We start from the raw sequence: 18517 nt of genomic DNA on the forward strand, positions 1-18517 counted from the left end.
TTGTCTGCCTCAGTCGTATCCAGGTGCGTCTCGGTGAGCACAACATTGCTGTGAGTGAGGGAACCGAGCAGTTCATCGACTCCTCCAAGATCATCCGTCACCCCAACTACAACAGCTGGAACCTGGACAACGACATCATGCTGATCAAGCTGAGCTCGCCCGCCAGCCTGAACAGCTATGTGAGCACCGTGTCTCTGCCCTCCAGCTGTGCTCCTGCCGGCACCTCCTGCCTGATCTCTGGATGGGGAAACACCAGCGGCAGTGGAAGTTAGTCAAACGCCCACATTTTCTCTGTAAACTCTTCAACAATATGAAAGCTCAAAGTTTGAGTGCTTTTTAGGCAACTACCCTGACCGCCTGATGTGCCTGGATGCCCCCATCCTGAGTGACACCAGCTGCAGAAACTCCTACCCCGGTGAGATCACCTCCAACATGTTCTGTGCCGGATTCCTGGAGGGAGGAAAGGATTCCTGCCAGGTATGAGCCAAAGCAGAAGCAGCAGTTTCAGCCTCAGAGCTATCGAACTCACCTCTCTTGTGTGCTTCAGGGTGATTCCGGTGGCCCCGTGGTGTGCAACAACCAGCTGCAAGGTATCGTGTCCTGGGGTTACGGCTGTGCCCTGAAGGACAGACCCGGAGTCTACACCAAGGTCTGCAACTACAACACCTGGATCCGCGACACCATGTCTGCCAACTAAAGTCACTTTGGAAACTCTAAATTTTTTGTCAAAATAAAGAGCTTAAGGAACAACTAAAATCTTTTGACCTCTTGACCTACATTTTTGTGGTATTTTAGTTTCCTTCCCCCAAAGGAATCAACCCTTAGGCCATATCTGAAGTACTCCCTACTCAAAGCCACACACTAACACGAAGACAACACGTTGATACAAAAGTCCATTTTAATATTGAAAACAAACAGTTGCATAAACTTACATAAAACAAAGCAAGGCAACCACCAGGAAACATGTCTGTTTTATGCTTCTACAAACCTGAAAACCAAAGCTGGAATGTAACTGGACATTTTTATCAATACAAATCAGCCAGGACAAGAAAGTGCAGACGATGTTTACTTCAAAACTAGGAAGAAAACATCTGTGACTTTGAGCTAAATAAGGTAGAATGAACATCTGCATTTGTTAGCAGATAACTGTTGAAATCACGTGGGTCACTTCATGAACTTACGATCCATATTTGTCTAAAAAGTACGAGAACATGATTGTTCTGTGTGTTTAAGCTAGGAGGAAAGGCGGAGCTTAAGTCAGTCTTAGTCTGCACACATGCAGATCACTGGTCTCTGTTACATTCATCGTTTCATCATCACATCTGGCTTAATGTCCTGAACACAGATCAAATCAAGGACATTCGTGACTCTAATCAAACGTGCATCTTTTCACTTCAGAAACTTGATATGAATGGGGCGCTTCTCCTTTACATCCTGACTTTCAGTGAAGCATCTGCACTAATGGAATCTGTAAACTATGCTTACATCGACTGTGTTTCTACACCTGACCTCTGGCATGCTGTAAATAATGATGGTAAAGGTCTGACACTTCCTGAAAAACTGCCGTGCACATGGCACAGCGCACCTCAGATGACGACTCCTTAGCTTTGCCTCTTTTCTCAGCCAACAGTCTTTTCACGTTTTTTAAAGACCCAAACGGTTTCTTGGGGGATTTTTTACTAATTGGGCCAGGACCAGTTTCTTTATTATTGGTAGGACCCTGAGACGAATGACCCAAATCCAGACTTGGACTCTGGCCAAAGGAAACTACCGGAACCAGTGGCGACCGTTCAGGGTCTGGATATTTGTGGGAGCGGCTCAGAGGAGAGCCGTTTCTGTCCTCTGAATGGGGTGAAGAAAGGCCGTGTATGTTGGAGGAGTTGAGGATTTTCCCGTTGGACGGCGGGCTGTTGTCATCTATCAACAAGTCGAAGTGGGAGCCCTTGTGCGCCTCCTGCTCCGAGGAGTGGCAGAGCTGGTGGCTGAAGAGCAGGTCCAGAGTCTTAAAGCTGCATCGGCACTGATCGCACTGGTACGGCAGGAAGGCCTTTCTGGGTCGCTCTTTGATCCAGCGGAACTCCGGGTGCTCGCTCATGTGCTGCTGGTAAGCCCCGGCAAAGCGAAACCCTCGCCCACACTGCGGACAGGTGAAGCGCCCATGCCGCTGGCGATGGACTCTCTGATGAAACCAGAGGTGTTTCCAGCTCTCAAGAGACTTCCCACAGCAGGTACAGGTGTAGGTCTGCGTGGGGGCGTGCGTGAGCATGTGCGCCCGGAGGCGGCCCATGTGTCGGAACTGTCGGCCGCAGTTCGGACACACATACTTCCTGGGGTCTGATCTGTTATCGAGTTTGTTCAGCTTTAGCACCAGCTGGGAGAGCTGCTGAGGCGGCGTGACCGTCACCTGAAACGGCGTGTGAACACTGAGGGGGCGTTTCTTCCTCCTGACCAGTTTTGGCTCCACTTTGTAACTCAAAGTTGCGGCAGGAGCCGGACTGAAACCTGGTGGGTGCAGTCTAAGTGAAGGCACTGCGTAGTGAATCATCGATAGCGTCTCCTCCTCCTTCATTGGACTGCCCGCCCAGTCCCTCACTGCGGCGCAGCGGCGCCGATGTGCGTCAAACTCCGATAGCGCCCCAAACAACTTGTCGCAATACAAGCAGTGAAACAGCTTTGCGCCGGTGTGTTGTTTCATGTGAAAGTTGAACTCCTGCAGGTGGTTGAAGACGCTCTTGCAGATGTGGCAGGTGTACGACAGAGGCGGTTTCAGGGATTCGCTCTCCTGACCGCCGGCTCCTGTTGGGCGGCAGGTGTGGTTTTTGGCGTTGCTGTAATGAGCGAAGGACTTCTCGCAACGCGTGCAGTTGTACCGTTTCACCGACAGGTGCGTGAGCTCGTGAACACGCAGGAAGTAGGACTGACCAAACGCCCTCCCGCATATATCACACTTGTAGGGCTTCTCTCCCGTGTGCACGCGGATGTGTCGCACCAGAGCCGACTGGAACGGGAAGGTTTTCCCGCAGTACCGGCAGACCTTCTTCTCCTTGTCCATGGAAGCCTCCCCGCTGGGCTCCGGGCTTTTTTCTTGACCTCTGCTCCAACTCTCCGGCTTGACCGCCTCCTGCTCCAACTCATGCATTCTCATATGTGAGGTGTACTCGGAAGCAGAGAACCGGATTTTGCAGAACTCACATTTTTGAAAGACGGTGTTCTTTTTGTGGGTCTTCAGATGGAGATTGAGGTTGGAGTTCTTGCTGAAGGTTTTTCCGCACTCCTCGCATTTGAAAGGCCTCTCTCCCGTGTGAATGCGCTGGTGGACGATGAACTGGGACAGATATCGGATAAGGCGACCGCAGTAATTACATTTATGCAGTTTCTTGCCGTCTTTCGAGTAGGTGACATCTGGGTTGACGTCAGAAACATCCTCTTTTTTCACCTCGGGGCACTCTATTATTTGTGGAACCTCCTCACTTGTTTCCTGTTTCTCTTCTGGGCTTTCCAGCACCGGAACGGGTCGTCTTCTCCTTCTCTTGCCACCTTTCTTGCGCCTGAAAAAACATTCCAGCTTGCCTGACTTTTTCCGTTTAGCTTTGGGCAGAACCGGTCCTGGGCAATTTTCCATAAGAGTTGAATTAAGCTGCTTTGCTTTTCTTCTGTTAGTTCTAGGAGTTTTTTTGAGGGTAACGTCTGTGCTCGGAGGCAGGTCCTCTGGAAGTTCTACAGGACAACCAGAAAAATCTGGAGTTTCTAAGTTCTTCTTTTCATCTACACTGACTGACTCTTTTATTTCTGGGTATTCCATCTGATTTATATGATTTAAATCTTCTGACGGCTTCACTTCAGAGTCCAGTGGTAACAACTCCTCTGTTAGTTGTTCTTGCCTAGAATCAGTTTTAAGCTCCATCGATTTATCCGCCCTCTCGTCTTTCAGTGGTGGCAAGGCATGCTGGGAGTTATCCTGTTTGGACATGTTTGCTGGGGATTCCTGACCTGGCGGCTTACGCCGTCTTCTTTTAACACCTAAAAAAAAGCTTGTGTCACTGTTTTCTGTTGGGGCTCCCTCAGCTTGCTCTGGAGTAGGAGGAGGTGGTTGTCCTCTACTCCTCAGGCTGCGTGAAGGGCCGCTGACAATAACAGGAGCCGGAGGAGGAGGTGCAGAAATTGAGTTTTCTAAAGCTGCTTCTGATTTCTTAGACCGTCTTTTTCTTTGTTTTTTGTCTATTGAGAAGTCCGTCATATCATTTAGACCACCGTCTGGAGGGCCCGTCTGAGGTAAAGTACAGTTCTCAACAGAATTCGGTATACCGTCAGTGCTGTGGTTGATCGCACCACCTGGTAAAGGAATTGTTGCGTTGACTTTCACAAAAGTCTTCCTCCTACGCTGAAGCATCAGCTTTCTTCTCCGCGACCTCCCACGCTTCCTCTTGACCTGCACAGGCCTGACATCGCCATCCGTCGCTGAAGTCTCCTGAGAGTTCGAGTCCGCCATCGCCGGCGTATCCTCGCTCTGCTGATGATCAGTTCTGCCGGCGGTTTCAGAGCTGATGTGCTCATCAGAGTTTGGTTCATTGGGGGTTTGATTCAGATCTTCAGCTCCTATTGCATCATCTCCATCCAGGTCTTCCTCACCATCGTTGTTAGGAATCTGTTGATGGCAGAAACATTTAAATTAAGGGATTTTGCTGATTTAATTCACTGTAAAAAGTTCAATCTAATCATACGAAGCAGTTTAAATATGAACACTATTGAACTGTGTAGTTTACCACAGATATATAGGTTACAACAGCACTGCTGTAATTTAGGAAGAGTTGTATGCAGAGAAACAAGTATCACCCTAATTTATGTGCGCGTGGATTTTTGATTTGTGTGTTCGTAATTCATAAAATACATTATGTGCATATGTAAAAAAATTACAAAATTAAAAAACATGCAATTTACACAGGAAAAAATCTTAACTACAACAGCTTGAAACCAATTACACACACAGTTCTTTAAAAATCACACTTGAATCACTTGTTATGCACACAAAACTTCAGTTACGCACAAATCTGTGCAGACTTTTTTCACGTCTCTCACATTCGTCCATGAAAATCAAGAATTACCCACTCACAAATCAGGGTGATACTTATTTCTCTCCATAGAGTTGTGTCTTTTCTCTTTATTATCTCGCGCCAGCTACCTGCTTGGGCTCCGGGGGGTCAGGCAGGGGACTGTTAGGGAGAAGTGCCACCGAAGTGAGGTCAGAGTTTGTATTTTGCTCACTGCTTCCTCCGCTCGAGGACATTTTACTCCCCATGTCAAGAGTCAGTGGATTAAACAGCGCCACGGAGGCTGCAACGCACAAAAACAGCAACATGTAAAGGAAATTCTACTGTCATGATTTTTCAATACATTGTAAAAAAACTGCATGCAGAGTTTGATACAACCTCTTTGTGTTAATGGAAGATGGACCTCATAAAAAACGTGAAGTTTCATGAAAGTTCTTCAGAGGAAACCATTGACTGTATATGAGAACTGGACTGACTGAGTGTGACATCACCCGTAGAAAATGGCTTCCGGATGCAAACAAATTAAATCAATTCAGTTGCCATTTTTTTGTGATATGGACGCCGACATGTTGGAACCAGAGGATGTCAGTAAGCAGTGATCGCTCTATGATAGTCTATGGAATTTTGGCTTTTTGGAACCAACAAATACTTCCTGTATTGAATTCAAGGAGGAAGAGATGACTCAGTCCAGTTCTCTTATACAGTCAATGGTAGAAACTTAAAAAAAAAGATTTTTAGACCAAATAATCTTAATATTTGTGATGTATTGAGGCCAAACCCAAGAAAAGTGTTTCGATACCAAAAACTAACAAACAATGACAGCGTGCTCTTTCAGTTCATCACTCAAACACATGCACGTGCCCTGAATCTATAAAACACCAACATTTAAGGCTGCAAGTGCTCAAACTGGTTTTACAATGAAAAGTCTGATAACTGGAATCAATCAGATGACCTCAATAATCAGATCTAAAGTGTTTCAGAAATCAAATGTTTGATAAAAGTCCCACTCCGATCATTTTTTGATTCATTTTCACAGCGTTCCCAGTAAACTTTCATTAATGAATATGCCTTTTTCGACAAAATTTAAACTAAAAATGTCATCGTTTCTGCAGAGCAGCAATAGTTTAATATAAATTCGCTTCAGGGTTGTACAACACTTAGAGAGGGGCAACCCCGCCCCCCTTTACCTCTCTGATGCTGAGAGTTCAGACAAGAGAACTTCTTGTGGCTCACGCACGGTTTTCTGTCACAAAAGTGCTCTTTTTCAAATTGTCTGCTACTGATTCCCAACAATAACACTCAGAATTGCTACAGTATTTTAACCTAATTTTCTTTATATATAGATAGGAAAAAATGCCACAGGAACATGTAAAAAAACAAAATTTTCATTGGAGTGGGTCTTTAATATATGTGCAGGTTGAGATCTAAAACTTAAACTTTGGTTATATTTCCACATAAGGATTCATGTGGTTCAAGTTGCTTTTGCAATCCAGGAACAGCATGAATGGTCATTTGTTTACATCCACATTTTTGACCACCACTTCCTGTGATCTTTATCCACTTCATGCATATTCTGAGATTGCAGATCAGAAATAACAAGTACTAAAACTGCAGATTATCCTGCGTGCAGGAGCATACCAGTAATCAGATCTGTGCTTCATGATTTGGGCTCTCAGAACTGCATCTCTGCTGCACACTTCAGGTGACTCTCATAAAACATATTTTACCACACAAACTTTAGCGAGCTCCCGTGGAGGTTTTTCCTCAGCTGCAGGAGTCTCCGCCAGTTTTAAGGAGAGGCTAATAAAAGCCAAGACTATCAATAACAAAGAGAGCTTCTCGTTTGCTAGGCCAGACCGCGGGCTGCGCTTCACAAACGCCACAAACCAAACGGAGGAGTCCGTGAAGTTACACACCAGTCTCTCCAGAACTCCACCAGGCTGGGTGGGTTGTTTCTGCGGCTGGTGGAGGACCACACCAGCCTCCCAGCGTGGGGGAGAGAGTCGGGACTGGTGCCTGCGTAGCTGCGCACAAACCGTGACTCTCCGAGCTAACGCCGGCTAACTCGAACTAACTTTCGCTGTTTGGCACCTTTTTACGGGGAAACGGGGAGCCGGGAACGGGGCTGCTGGAAAGCTCCAGGCTTGGTCTTCTTTTCGGAGCAGTTTGCACTTCTGAGACACGCGATATCCACGCACAAAGAGCTCGAATAATGACTGAAGAGCAGCGTGGGCAAACACCGTGGGGGCTTCAAGCACTGTCGGAAATTTGTCAACGTCTTATAAAACTCCAAATTGACTCGTATATACATACATTTCCAAATATTATGTAATGTATTTGTATAGAATCAAATCATAACAATATGCAAAAGGTATTTTTTCGGTCTTAACCTTAGTTTTATTGAAATACATTTAAGTGTTGAGCACTGTTTGCAACGATTGCTGTCTATTTCTGTCAGAAGTCGCTCAAAATGGAATTAAGAAAGTTTACAAATAAAGACATCGAGTCTAAAAACACAAACTATCATAGCTTATTAACTTACCAAATGTGCATCAGTATTTGTGATCTGGCTTTGGAGCGAACAGGGGATCCCTGAACGCCTCATAGTCGCATTTGGATGGAAGCCGAGAAGGTTTATCTCATCTTGAATGAGCGCATCACCTTCATTAGTGCTTCCCATCTCCCTTTAGTGCATACTACACTATTAATTTTGTATGAAAAAAATAAAAATATTAGATTTGAACTAATATGAAAATAAACATAACATTGATTAAAAAAAATAAAATAAATTGAAGTGTCAAATTGTGAACATCAGTTCAGATTTTATTTTTAGCAAACAAATGAAGTTTGATATATATAAAATGCGATTGAAATAGCAATGCAAGATGTTTTACAAAACCATACAGATTCTTTAAAATATACTTTAATTCATCATAAACAGTTTTTCATAAATCCAAGAAAAAAGCTTGTAAGAACAAACAAATTTAGAGCCTAGTTGCCACAGCTTTACAACATTTTCCATGGTACTAAAACCACAAAACAAGCAAAACAGAGTCTATCATACATAACCTAGTTATCTAATGAAATATTGGTGAACTGTGAACACATTTATTTATATATACTGTGATCAAACTGTTTAACATCTATTTCATCTTTAAAAGAAATAGTTTGAAACCTCTCAAGAGGTCATTGTGAATGCTTCTGCTCCAACAACAAACGCATGTTTATCACTTCTTTTCATATAAGGGTTTGGGGAGGGGGGTCAAAAAGTAATCCAGGAAGCACTCAGTTTCTGCTCATGGAAAATTTCTGATGATCAGAAGAAACAGTGTCCGCACATTTGGTCCATTAGGTAAAAAGTGACATAAAAAACAGCCTTGTCAAGTCTTGATGGGGACAGAAGACGTGACTTGGTAAATGACCTCAGCGGGGTTGCCTGGGCCGCTCTCAACAATGTAACAGTCATCCTCATCTTCTCCATCCAACTCCCCGTTTCCCGGTGCTCCGTCCTTGTCCAGACTCGCAGCCCTGAGTTGGTTTGTCTGAAATCCTAGCTTTCTCTCCCCATTCAGGTGAGCAAAATCGTCTGTCGCCGGTGTTACGCTGCAAGTTTTTTGTGGAATTTTGCGATCTTTCATGTGGCGTGCCATAAACTCCTGGGCCTTGACACACTTGTGCCTCTGAAGCAGCTGAGGAGTTTCAAATAGAACATTACAGACTCTGCACTGGGACTCATTAAGAAATAAGTCTTCGGTGTCGCAGAAAATATCTGCAGCAGAGTTTATTCTAGTGAGCTTGAAGGTTTGGCTCATTGCAGGCAACACAAACCCAGCGGGTTTGGAGGCGGTGGGGTTTTGATTTTTTGACTGCAGCGGTGAGGTGACATGAGGTACTTTCCTGTACGTTTGGATGTTCTGGGTCTTCAGAGCTGAGATGGAGGTGATGTTTGGTGCTTGACCACCTCGAGCAATCACAAACGGACTTTTGTTCTCCAACTGCAGGTTAATCAGAGGTTTCTGTGGAACTGCATTCCGTTGTGTAGCAGGTCCACTGGGCAGCTTGAAATCTAGGGGTCTTGCCGTGACGAGTCGGAATTTGGTCTGATTGTTTGTGGAGTTACAAGAATGGAAGCGCGGCACCAATTTCTTGCTGGAGAGCAGCAACCCACATCCCACACACCCCGAGACTTTATCTGTGACGTGCAAGTTGTGGTGGGAGACAAGCGAAGCTTTTGATAAAAAGCTCTGCCCGCATTTTCCGCAGGTGTATGGCTTTTTCCTGTTCAAAATGTCTGTTCTTTTGATCAACACAACTGGTTGATAAAGTGTCCATAGGTCCACGGTTGGTGCACCGGCATCCCCAAACATGTTTTGTAGGTTTTTTGCAGAGGGGTTTGAGGCTAATGGCAGCGGAGGACAACCCTTGGGCACTTGTGAAAACTGCATGGGCCTTTGTGGCATAAGAGCTGAGGCGCCTGGTGTTTGCAGACCCGGGTTCCTCTGCAGTGACATTTGTGGAACTTTTCTCACATTAGATGTCTTCAGAATCTGACCCTGCTGCAATTTTTTAATCTTCTCCTGTTCTTCTAGCACCTTCTGAATTCTTCGCTTCTTTATGGTTTCGTGATCCAGCACCTGTTGGCCCGGTTCGTGCGTTGTGCTGTGGTGCTTCATAGCAGTGTAATCCTTGAACTCTGTTCCACAGGAGCAGATAAAACTTGAGGAGGAACACACATGCTCCTCAAGAAATCTCCGGCTTCCAAACATCTGCTCACAGCTGAAGCAAAAGTGTCCGGTGTTCATCTTGTCTGTGCTGGCGCTGCTGCTCAGGATGTTCTGCAGGATCTGACTTCCTCTCTTCATGATCAGCCAGGGCAGATATCAACGATAACTGCAATTGTGGAGCCCTCTGAAGTATCGTCTCTGTTGACACAACAAAAACAAACAGGGATTTAATTTCAACATTAGTAACATTAGTTTGATGTGATAAATTTACAATCCATATAACCAAGCTTGAGCAAAAAGTACTACACTTGAAATATATTTTATAAGCATACTTGAAAACAAGTATAGCAAGTCTACAATAGGCATGTATGTGTAGGAAGTATCTAATTTAATACTTTTGCAGACTAAATTGGAACATTTTAAGTTTATAATAAATAGGGATGAAATAATTTGTTTCAATAATTCATATATAATTTGTGGTTGACGATAGTCGATATTGGTTCATTTTCAATTGACCTAAAAATCCATCTAGCCAATATTTAGCCAAAATGTATCCAGTGTGACTCAAAGATAAATACCTGGTACTGAACAGGTGAAGTTTTTCCAGATTCCTTGTATTTTTTTTAAACAAGATAATCATGTGTAAATAAGATGGGTACAAATAAATAAGAATCCATTCATTTTCAGCCCACCGTTGATTTTTCACTTCAAAATTATACAAACAATTATTAGAACCTTCTTGGGCTGTATGATGGCTTGATCATTTTTGGCTGGCATCACGTGTGTAACACATTAACATAGTATAATAAACCCACAATGCCTGAATCCACATGGTAGTTTCCAACATAATTGATTTATTTCATTTTGAAACAATTTTATAAAAGAATAAGTAAAATTCCATTAACAACTTGACTCAGACAGGTGGAATATAAGTCGATTGATTGTTACACCTCTCAGATAGTATTTTAAAAGTAAACTGTCTCATTTTTAGCATAGACTAAGTATATTTGTAGGAGATTTAGAACGACTACATGCTGAAGGGCAGTCTACTTTGTATGTCCAAAAATGGATAGTTTACAGTTATTTACAAAAAAAGAGTAAATGCAACACATTTCACAACCTGTATGCTTAATATTGTACAAATATATAAATTGGTTAAAGGTGGCGCTACAGACATTTCCCCCGACGACAATGAAGACGTGTAGCATCGTGTTTTTATCAGTTAATATCATGCTCTGGTAAAGGCGGGCTTGCCTCACCATGCTAACCTTAGCTTCAACTAGCTAACCGCGGTTTCTGCCGCCATACCTTCACGCAGGAATGAGAATGAATCAATAGTTAGACATTTCCTTGGAAAGCCACGAGAAGAAATGGACGCTTGGCAAAACGTCCACAACTGGACCGGCAAGTTGTTATCAAACGAGACCGGAGAGAGAGCACTTAGCTTCTAACTACCTCAAATAACAAGAGGAAGAAGGGGAAAAAAGAAAAAGACTGTCTTATTCTACGGAGAAGAGGTGCTCCACAGCGCGATATTGGGCTCACTGTCCCTACACTGCCACCTATAGGCACCAATGTGAAACTGCAATATTTGTAGACCAACATCTGGAGATTACAACAGAAGAATTTAAAGAAATGAATAAAAAACAATGATAATTATTATCATCTGACAATCATATATTGACATAATGTTAGATTAAGCTGTTTGTTTCACTTGTAATTAAATAACTGTATACAGGTTCCAAAGGACTTGATATCAGCCACTTCAGTTATGATCTGGTGGTACAACCCGTGCGGAGGCTTGTCCTGCCAAGATAATCTGTCCTCCAGCACCACATCGTCTGCTCTCCATTGCTTAAGGCATTGACTGAGCACATCCTCAGTTAGGGCCTTGGGGTTAATCTATTCATGGACCTTGGATGTTTTATCTTGGAAAGTGGATTCATTAGTCCTCAGCCTCCTTCCTGCAGCTGGTACAGTCTCTTGATGCTGGATCTGGGATGGAACCCTCCATGTCGAGTGAGAAGCTTTTGTGTCTTAACATCCATGGTCTGTATCTCTTACTTTGGCCATTATACTATTTCTGCAGGATATCTGATAACTGTCAGTTTTTTCCTGTCTCTTGGGGTCCCAAAGTTCTTACTTTTAGGAGTTAACAAATATTTATGTAAGTCAGTCATCCTGAAGGGTTTTTGAGCATGAACTAAATTTAGAAAACCAATTTATGCCCCATTGTCTTCACTTAACTCAGCTCCAGACTTCAAGTGGACCCAGTTTTCTGAATTACTGTTCCGTTGGAGAACTGGAGAATCCATCAACTTAAGGTCCATACTGGAAGCTTTCTCAAAGCTACTTTGTAAAAATTAAAGATTCAAGAATTCATACATCTAAAAAAATGCTTTTTCATACACCCACAATGTTGCAAAATTTCTGGAGCAAGACACAATTAACCAACTTTGATTACTTGGTGGATTAAAATAAAAAAAATGATTACATTTTTTTTTTTTTTACCAATTCTTGAAATTTTCTCAAAAATATTTTTCCTGAATTAAGATATTTTGATTTATGTGTAGACCTATATTTTAATAATCTTTTAGTGGGTTTATTTTACTCTTTGTTTAAAACTTGTCCATTGCAATACTGAAGTATATTTAAGTCATTTTAAAGTAAAATCTGCTAAAAATGTCATACATTATAGCCAAAAATGTGTCTTGAATAAATGCTAACATTTCATAAAGCTTTTTTATTTTGGCAAATGTTCCATAATCTTCTTTTCTCTGGAAAACAGCTGCTTTTTCACGAGTTCTTGGTGTAGGATTTCAATCTGACCATTTAGAGATTATTTATTTAGGTTTTACGTGTTAATTTAAGATCTTATTTAGGACTCTGGGGTGGTGGGTTAGTTGTCATTATTCCTTTCATCAATGCTCTGTTGCAGGACAAGCAAACAAAAGACTAAACTTGAAGAAGCTCCATCAGGAAAAGAATCAGACTATTTTTAAGTATCAGAAACAGGATATTTAAAGTTTCACCAAGAGCAATGTTCATTTGCACATTTCTGTTTCCTTTACAAAGATTTTACAGACTAAAAACCTTTTTCTTACCCAACAAATTAACACCATTTTAAAGGTTAAAGCAAAATAAAGATACTAATGACTGTCAACAAGCTGTTTTATTACCACAGGGAACAACATCAAGCTACATCAACATTTTGTTGAATAACTTTCATTACTAAACAATTTACAGGCTAACAAGGCAAAGAAATAAAGTTAATTTTTTTGGAAAAAAATGTGTACATCAAGTCATGTTCTGATTTGGACATAGCTGACTAAAATGACTCCTGTAAGCTCAGTTAAAACAAAACTGTTTCTATGACTAACTTCCTAAGTATAAAAGCAGATCATATACATAATTTGGAAAGTAGAGAGGATAATTAAAATGGCGTATCTGTATTAAAATGAGGCGGCGTTAGGAGGGTAGCAGTTCTGGCGTTTTGGGCCTCGTGTCTCCAGCCATGATGCGATGGATCCTCCGCCGGTGGTTCTTCAGGGACTTGAGGTTTGGGTACGTGCCCTGGCACACGTCGCAGCGGTACGATTCGGTCTGCTTGTGGGTGAGCAGGTGCTTCTCCAGACTCTCCATAGTCCCAAACCAGCGAAGGCAAACGGGGCAGCGGACTGGCTTGATGACGGGTTTGCAGGCTCCGCTCCTCTGGTGGAAGAGGAGGCTGATGGTGTTGGGGAAGTCGGTGTTGCAGTGTGAGCATTTGAAGGTTTTGGGTGTAGGTGGGTTTGTGGCCCGCACGCCTTTGCAGCGGTTCCAGGAGAGGTGCCTTCGGAGGGAACAGCGAGTCGCAAAGCTGTTTCCGCATCTGGTGCAGACAATGCGCTGCTTTTTTCCGGGATGGAGAAGCTGCTGTGGGTGCTTCTGTGGGTTACGCTCCGCTGGTTGGGGCTGGAATCGGAGCAGAAGAGGGTGGGTCCGTGGGGGCTGTATTCCCTTCAGAAGCTGGTGACGAGACCGCATGTGGATCTGCAGATGAACTTCATAGTCAGCCCATGACTTAACAGTCTCTCCGCACGTCGGGCACGTGTACGTTTCCTGCGCGTGCTTCTGCAGATGCTCCACCAGAAGCTTTGGAGATGTAAAGCTGGCCCCGCACTCACATGTCACCCTCCTTGGAAGAACAGACGGCAGGCCCACGATGCCCCAGTTTCCTCCCTCGTCCTGCTGGGGCAGGCGGTCTGTTCCTGCGCCGCCTGGCAAACTCGGCGGCACCGACCCCCTGTCCACGTCCTGCAGTGTTCGCTGCAACTGACACCTTTTCCTGTGAACCATCATGTTGTCCTTGCGATTGAAGGTTTTTCCACAAACAAAGCAGGGAAACAGTTTGACCGTGCTGGCATTTGGCAAACCAGAACTCTGACCACCGACCTGCGGGACAACCCCGAACGCACCGGGCCTGAACCCACACAGCCGCAGGTGTCGCTTCAGAGTGGTGGCTCGACTGTACGTCTTGTGACACCTGTTACAAGGGTACCGCCTCACACCGTCACTGATAAAATAGTGCAGGCCCTGGGACACCACGTCTGTGTGTTCTGCTGAGCCGGACGCCTTGGCCTCCTCCTCGTGGCTGGACCGCATCCCCTCATCTCCCGGGAGCGTCCACCTCCCTTCGTCGCCTGAAGAGTCTTTCCCCCAGCTGGATTCGGCTCCGTCTTGCAGTAGAGACAGTGACAGGTTGTCGTTCTGCTCCATCAAGGAGGATTTGGTCAGGAAAGGGGAGAAGCCTTTTGCTGGAGGAGCCCAGGGCACCTGTGAAAGGTCAGACTGCTGGATAGTTGGAGACGTCACCTCAACCTTGATGCAGCTCGTCAGCTCAGTTCCGATGCCGACACTCTTGAAATCCTGACAGCCGTTTTCATGCATGAAAGTTTTGCCGTTCCCGTTTGGCCTAAGAGGCAGCATTCCACGGAAAGGATTACCCTGCCTGGACAAGGCCGAGGCGTCGGCATGACACCTGTGTGTTTTGAGGTTCCACCTGCGGGCGTAGCTGTGTTTGCACTGCGGACAGTAGAAAACCTTCTTTGCGTTGTTTAGACTATGGAGCGGCACCTTTCTAGGAGCAGAAAAGAATTTGTTTTTTAGAGAGTTGGAGCCCTGGTTGGTTCTGTTCGCCATCTGAGGGCAGACGTGGTTCTTGGGCAGTGGCAGGCGCCCGATGATCAGCTGTTTGCAGCGGCGGCAGCATTTAATGCGTTCTTTTTTGTGCAGGAAGTGGTGCTCTGTCAGTCGGTCTATGTTGCTAAAAACTCTGCGGCAGCGACCGCATTGGTATCTACCGTATGTGCCTTTGTTAAATGAATCCATGAGCTTCTGTCGGGTCTCCAGGATCACGACGGGGGAAAAAGTCTTTGTTAGGGAAACGATTTTCTTCCTACTCATGCCTAGAACAGTACTAATGGAGGGGGATTTGGTCCTTACTCCAGGTTTTGTCAGCAGGCGCTTCAGTTGGGCAATGGACAGGTCGTTCACCTGAGACACATCTGCTTTCTTGTGGGGCATGATGTCGATTGGCACATCTTCTTCTTTCAGAGTAACATCCGTGTCGTTTTGATCATCAGTTGGTGACGGTGGAGGTGGAAAGCGGTTGGTGTAAGCTGACGCCAGCAGTTTCATTAGAACGTCAGTTTTAGGTAAATGTTCACCCTTTTCATTCAGATCTACATGATCTTCCGTCTCCTGGAATCGTTCCTCCGCAGCCTCCGGCGTTTGCTCCAAAGAGATGCTGACATCCTCCAGTCGTTCCTCTTTGACATCTTCAGGGGTTAAACACTGGCCTTGAGGAGGGGTTTCCATAGCAACACCATCCTCCAAGGCCACATCACCTTTATGGGCATTTAATGCGAGCCCTTCAGCATCGGGAGATTTGGAAGTAAAGGGGCAGCTGAGGACCAAGCCTGCTTGGCTCACAGGAGCAAATGACTCATCGGGCGTGGGCACAACCTCATCGCCGCCTGCTTCACTGGGATGGACGTGGGGATCTTCTGAAGGCTGCATTTGAGAGGCATGGGAGCGTTTGTGCTCCAGCATTAGATCAAAGTCCAGAAACTCCTCTCCACAGTCACAAATATAAAAAGAAGACGAAGGGCTCTCGGGCAGGACAGCGGGCGGGGCTGGGTGCTCGCTGGCCGAGTCTGTGCTTTGAAAGGGAGGTTCGTTCTGGCCGCCAGGAGGGGCGGACACCTTATGGAGTGTATTTGCGTGGGTTGCTTGATGTACTAACAAAGAGGCCAGCCCACTGAAGGTGGCTGAACACGCCACACAACGGTACACTTTAGGGGATGTAGAGCTTCCCTGTAACCCAAGCATCTCTGAGGCGGGGGCAGGCCTGTAGGAGAAGACAGGAGCTTCCTTCCTGCAAAAACACACAGAATGATGTCATTTTCACACAAGAGACGGACTGTGAGCAGCACACCTCAAAAATATCTACCCTCAGCGATCATTTTGTCAACAAAGCCCCACTCTAATCATCTTTTAGTCATTAGTAAAAATAGTTTTTAGTGATCTTTTAATTATGATTATGCCATTTTTAGACTAAATCAAAAAGTCTGTCATTTCTGAAGACAAATTTTCTGCAGAGCAGGGGGATTCATTGGAAATTCGCCTCTAGGTTGTGGGCGGGACTGGTGGTACAGAATTAACCCTATATTGGTATCGCACCATTCCTTTCTTGACACACTCTCGCAAAGTATGCAGTAGGAATGCAACGTTTCACTTTCCCTATGATTCTGTTTAATGGTGTAACATAGTTACCTATATATGACATATTTGTTTACATGATTTTAGCAAATACTAGCATACATACGCTAGAGAAGTCATTTTTCTAAAGTAGAAGTTTGACTCATGACAGCATGAAAATCTGAGAATCCAGCATAGACAAAACAATAACGCACTAACAATAATGCGGCAGATTCTGTGTAAATAAAAACATTTGAGATTTTTTTAGGACTCCAAAACCAAAAGTTATAACAGATGTAGCCAAAAAAAATCACAACTATAAAGAGGAAAAAAAAGTTTGATTAGCTGAAGACTAAAACAATAGTTAATTGCAGGAACAATCAGCATGCAAGCATAAAAAACACCAAAACTCCTGAGAATTAATTGTTTAGGATTAAAATGGCATCCATTAGAGATAAAATATCAATACTAACACAATACTAAAAACAAAATACTTTAAAAGTCTAATCACAATTCCTGTCATCATAGACTGTTTATGTTTTAGCTTCCTTTAAATTCTATTTCAATTAGATTTTTTTTATTAGCAGTTAAAGTAACACTTGTTTCGAACCTTACTAACCCTTCTTATTCCCACGATAAAGTGTTTTATCAATCAAATGATATCCCTAATTTACATAGAGACATTTTCATCCATGTTGATATTTTTGGTTAAATATATATATATATTTCATATGGATTCTTTTTGTAATCAGTTTTATTTATTTACTTTTTTGCTAAAGATGTTATTCACTTTGTTGTGGCCAGCAGCAGGCTCAAGTCGAAACATGAAGTTAATGTGAACACATTAAACCTTTACTCTCCAGCAAAAGAAGTGAGTTCACCTGCTATCATGAAATTGTTTGCTTCCTTACATTATTATTTTTTGTTGTAAGATAAATGTAAAACTCTGGCCTGTAACAAATAAGGCTGGATTATTATTTTTTGCCAAAGTTGAAGGAATTTATTGCTCTGGTAACATGTTTTGGTGCAAGCCGAGTTGATTTCCTGAAGCACAATTTGCAGCTTTTCTTCCTGAATCTTATTAAATCTATTCACACCTTTGTGTTTGAAATTATGGAGGGCGGAGCTAGGATCAGAAATGACACGTGCATTTCCAGAAATAACAACAACACTCCATGATGGTTGTGAGGAACGGTATCAAAACTTCACACAAAATCCTTCCTTGTTGATGCCAGAGTTTAACAACACGTATTGTGTCACATTTGCAGTTTGTCGTTGTGAATTCCTGTTTTCTAGGCATCATTAAATGATAGTTACACTCTACTCTTCAGTCATGGCTGAAATTTAGGATGTCTGATGCAAATCTAAATTGAGAGACACATACAGACCCTTCACAAAAAATAATTTCCATGATTTCATTAAAAAAAAAAAAACTTAACAGAATATAGATTTACGGCCCACTGTTTAATTGATGTCAAGTCTTTGTTTATTTTTCTGTAAATTGGGATTCCACCTCATAAAAACCACAAAAAACGGATTTCAGAATATTAGAAACCTGTGGAGAAATCGCTGTTTACTTCTCAGTTTCTGTAAAAATAAATAAATAAATAAAATAAAGAGATTGTGATTATCAAAATGTTTAAACTGACATGTCCATCTTCAGTATTTCAACAGTCTGGGCAGGGACCAAGTCCTGCTGTTAGATGAAATCTGCATCGCTATCCTGATCATCAGCAGAAGGAATCATGAAGTCCTCTCTAGAACCTTCCGCTGGACTGTTGCAGTGATTGCAGAAATAAAAAAAACTCAGTGTTTACTAACAACAGTACTGGACAATGGATCCCAAATCATTGCTGAATGCGTAGATTTCACTTTGGACCTCCAGTAGTTCAGGTTCTGCTCCTCATCAGACTTCCTCCAAACCCTTGATTCCCAAATGAAAAACTCGCCTTCCTTTAATCAGAAAACTGGATCTTGTACCTTTGGCCAACAATCCAGTCCTTC

At 43.5% G+C, this 18517-nt stretch overlaps 4 protein-coding genes across 6 annotated transcripts in view; 2 read left to right on the forward strand and 2 right to left on the reverse strand.

The window, feature by feature from the left end:
* The window catches only part of LOC112140499 (trypsin-3), a 4546-nt gene extending 3791 nt beyond the window's left edge, over positions 1 to 755 (forward strand). The window contains exon 6 of the mRNA XM_036216050.1: positions 704 to 755. The gene's annotated coding sequence lies outside the window, so the exon portion shown is untranslated. The remainder of the gene's footprint in view (positions 1 to 703) is intronic.
* LOC112140528 (trypsin-3) overlaps positions 1 to 756 on the forward strand; it is a 1545-nt gene extending 789 nt beyond the window's left edge. The window contains exons 3-5 of the mRNA XM_024263526.2: positions 14 to 267; positions 341 to 477; positions 548 to 756. Coding sequence (XP_024119294.1) covers positions 14 to 267; positions 341 to 477; positions 548 to 697 — 541 coding nt within the window. The 3' untranslated portion in view covers positions 698 to 756. The remainder of the gene's footprint in view (positions 1 to 13; positions 268 to 340; positions 478 to 547) is intronic.
* A 124-nt stretch (positions 757 to 880) lies between these two features.
* Positions 881 to 11347, reverse strand: si:dkeyp-84f3.9 (zinc finger protein 16). Of its 3 annotated transcripts, XM_024263489.2 has the most exons (4): positions 11081 to 11347; positions 7591 to 9970; positions 5180 to 5331; positions 881 to 4645 (listed from the first exon to the last, which is right to left on the reverse strand). In XM_024263489.2, the coding sequence occupies exons 3-4, from the start codon at positions 5294 to 5296 to the stop codon at positions 1499 to 1501; spliced, it is 3264 nt and encodes a 1087-aa protein (XP_024119257.1). In that variant the 5' UTR covers positions 5297 to 5331; positions 7591 to 9970; positions 11081 to 11347; the 3' UTR covers positions 881 to 1498. The 3 variants fall into 3 exon arrangements, with proteins under 3 accessions (XP_024119257.1, XP_024119255.1, XP_024119256.1); XM_024263487.2 differs by lacking the exons at positions 7591 to 9970; positions 11081 to 11347 and adding an exon at positions 7140 to 7322; XM_024263488.2 differs by lacking the exons at positions 7591 to 9970; positions 11081 to 11347 and adding an exon at positions 6965 to 7133.
* A 1578-nt stretch (positions 11348 to 12925) lies between these two features.
* Positions 12926 to 18517, reverse strand: part of im:7147486 (zinc finger protein 616) — a 7146-nt gene continuing 1554 nt past the window's right edge. The window contains exon 2 of the mRNA XM_024263521.2: positions 12926 to 16190. Within this exon, the coding sequence (XP_024119289.1) occupies positions 13241 to 16144 (2904 nt within the window). The 5' untranslated portion in view covers positions 16145 to 16190 and the 3' untranslated portion in view covers positions 12926 to 13240. The remainder of the gene's footprint in view (positions 16191 to 18517) is intronic.

This window comes from Oryzias melastigma, linkage group LG16, assembly GCF_002922805.2.
Source record: "Oryzias melastigma strain HK-1 linkage group LG16, ASM292280v2, whole genome shotgun sequence".
Classification (NCBI taxonomy): Eukaryota; Metazoa; Chordata; class Actinopteri; order Beloniformes; family Adrianichthyidae; genus Oryzias; species Oryzias melastigma.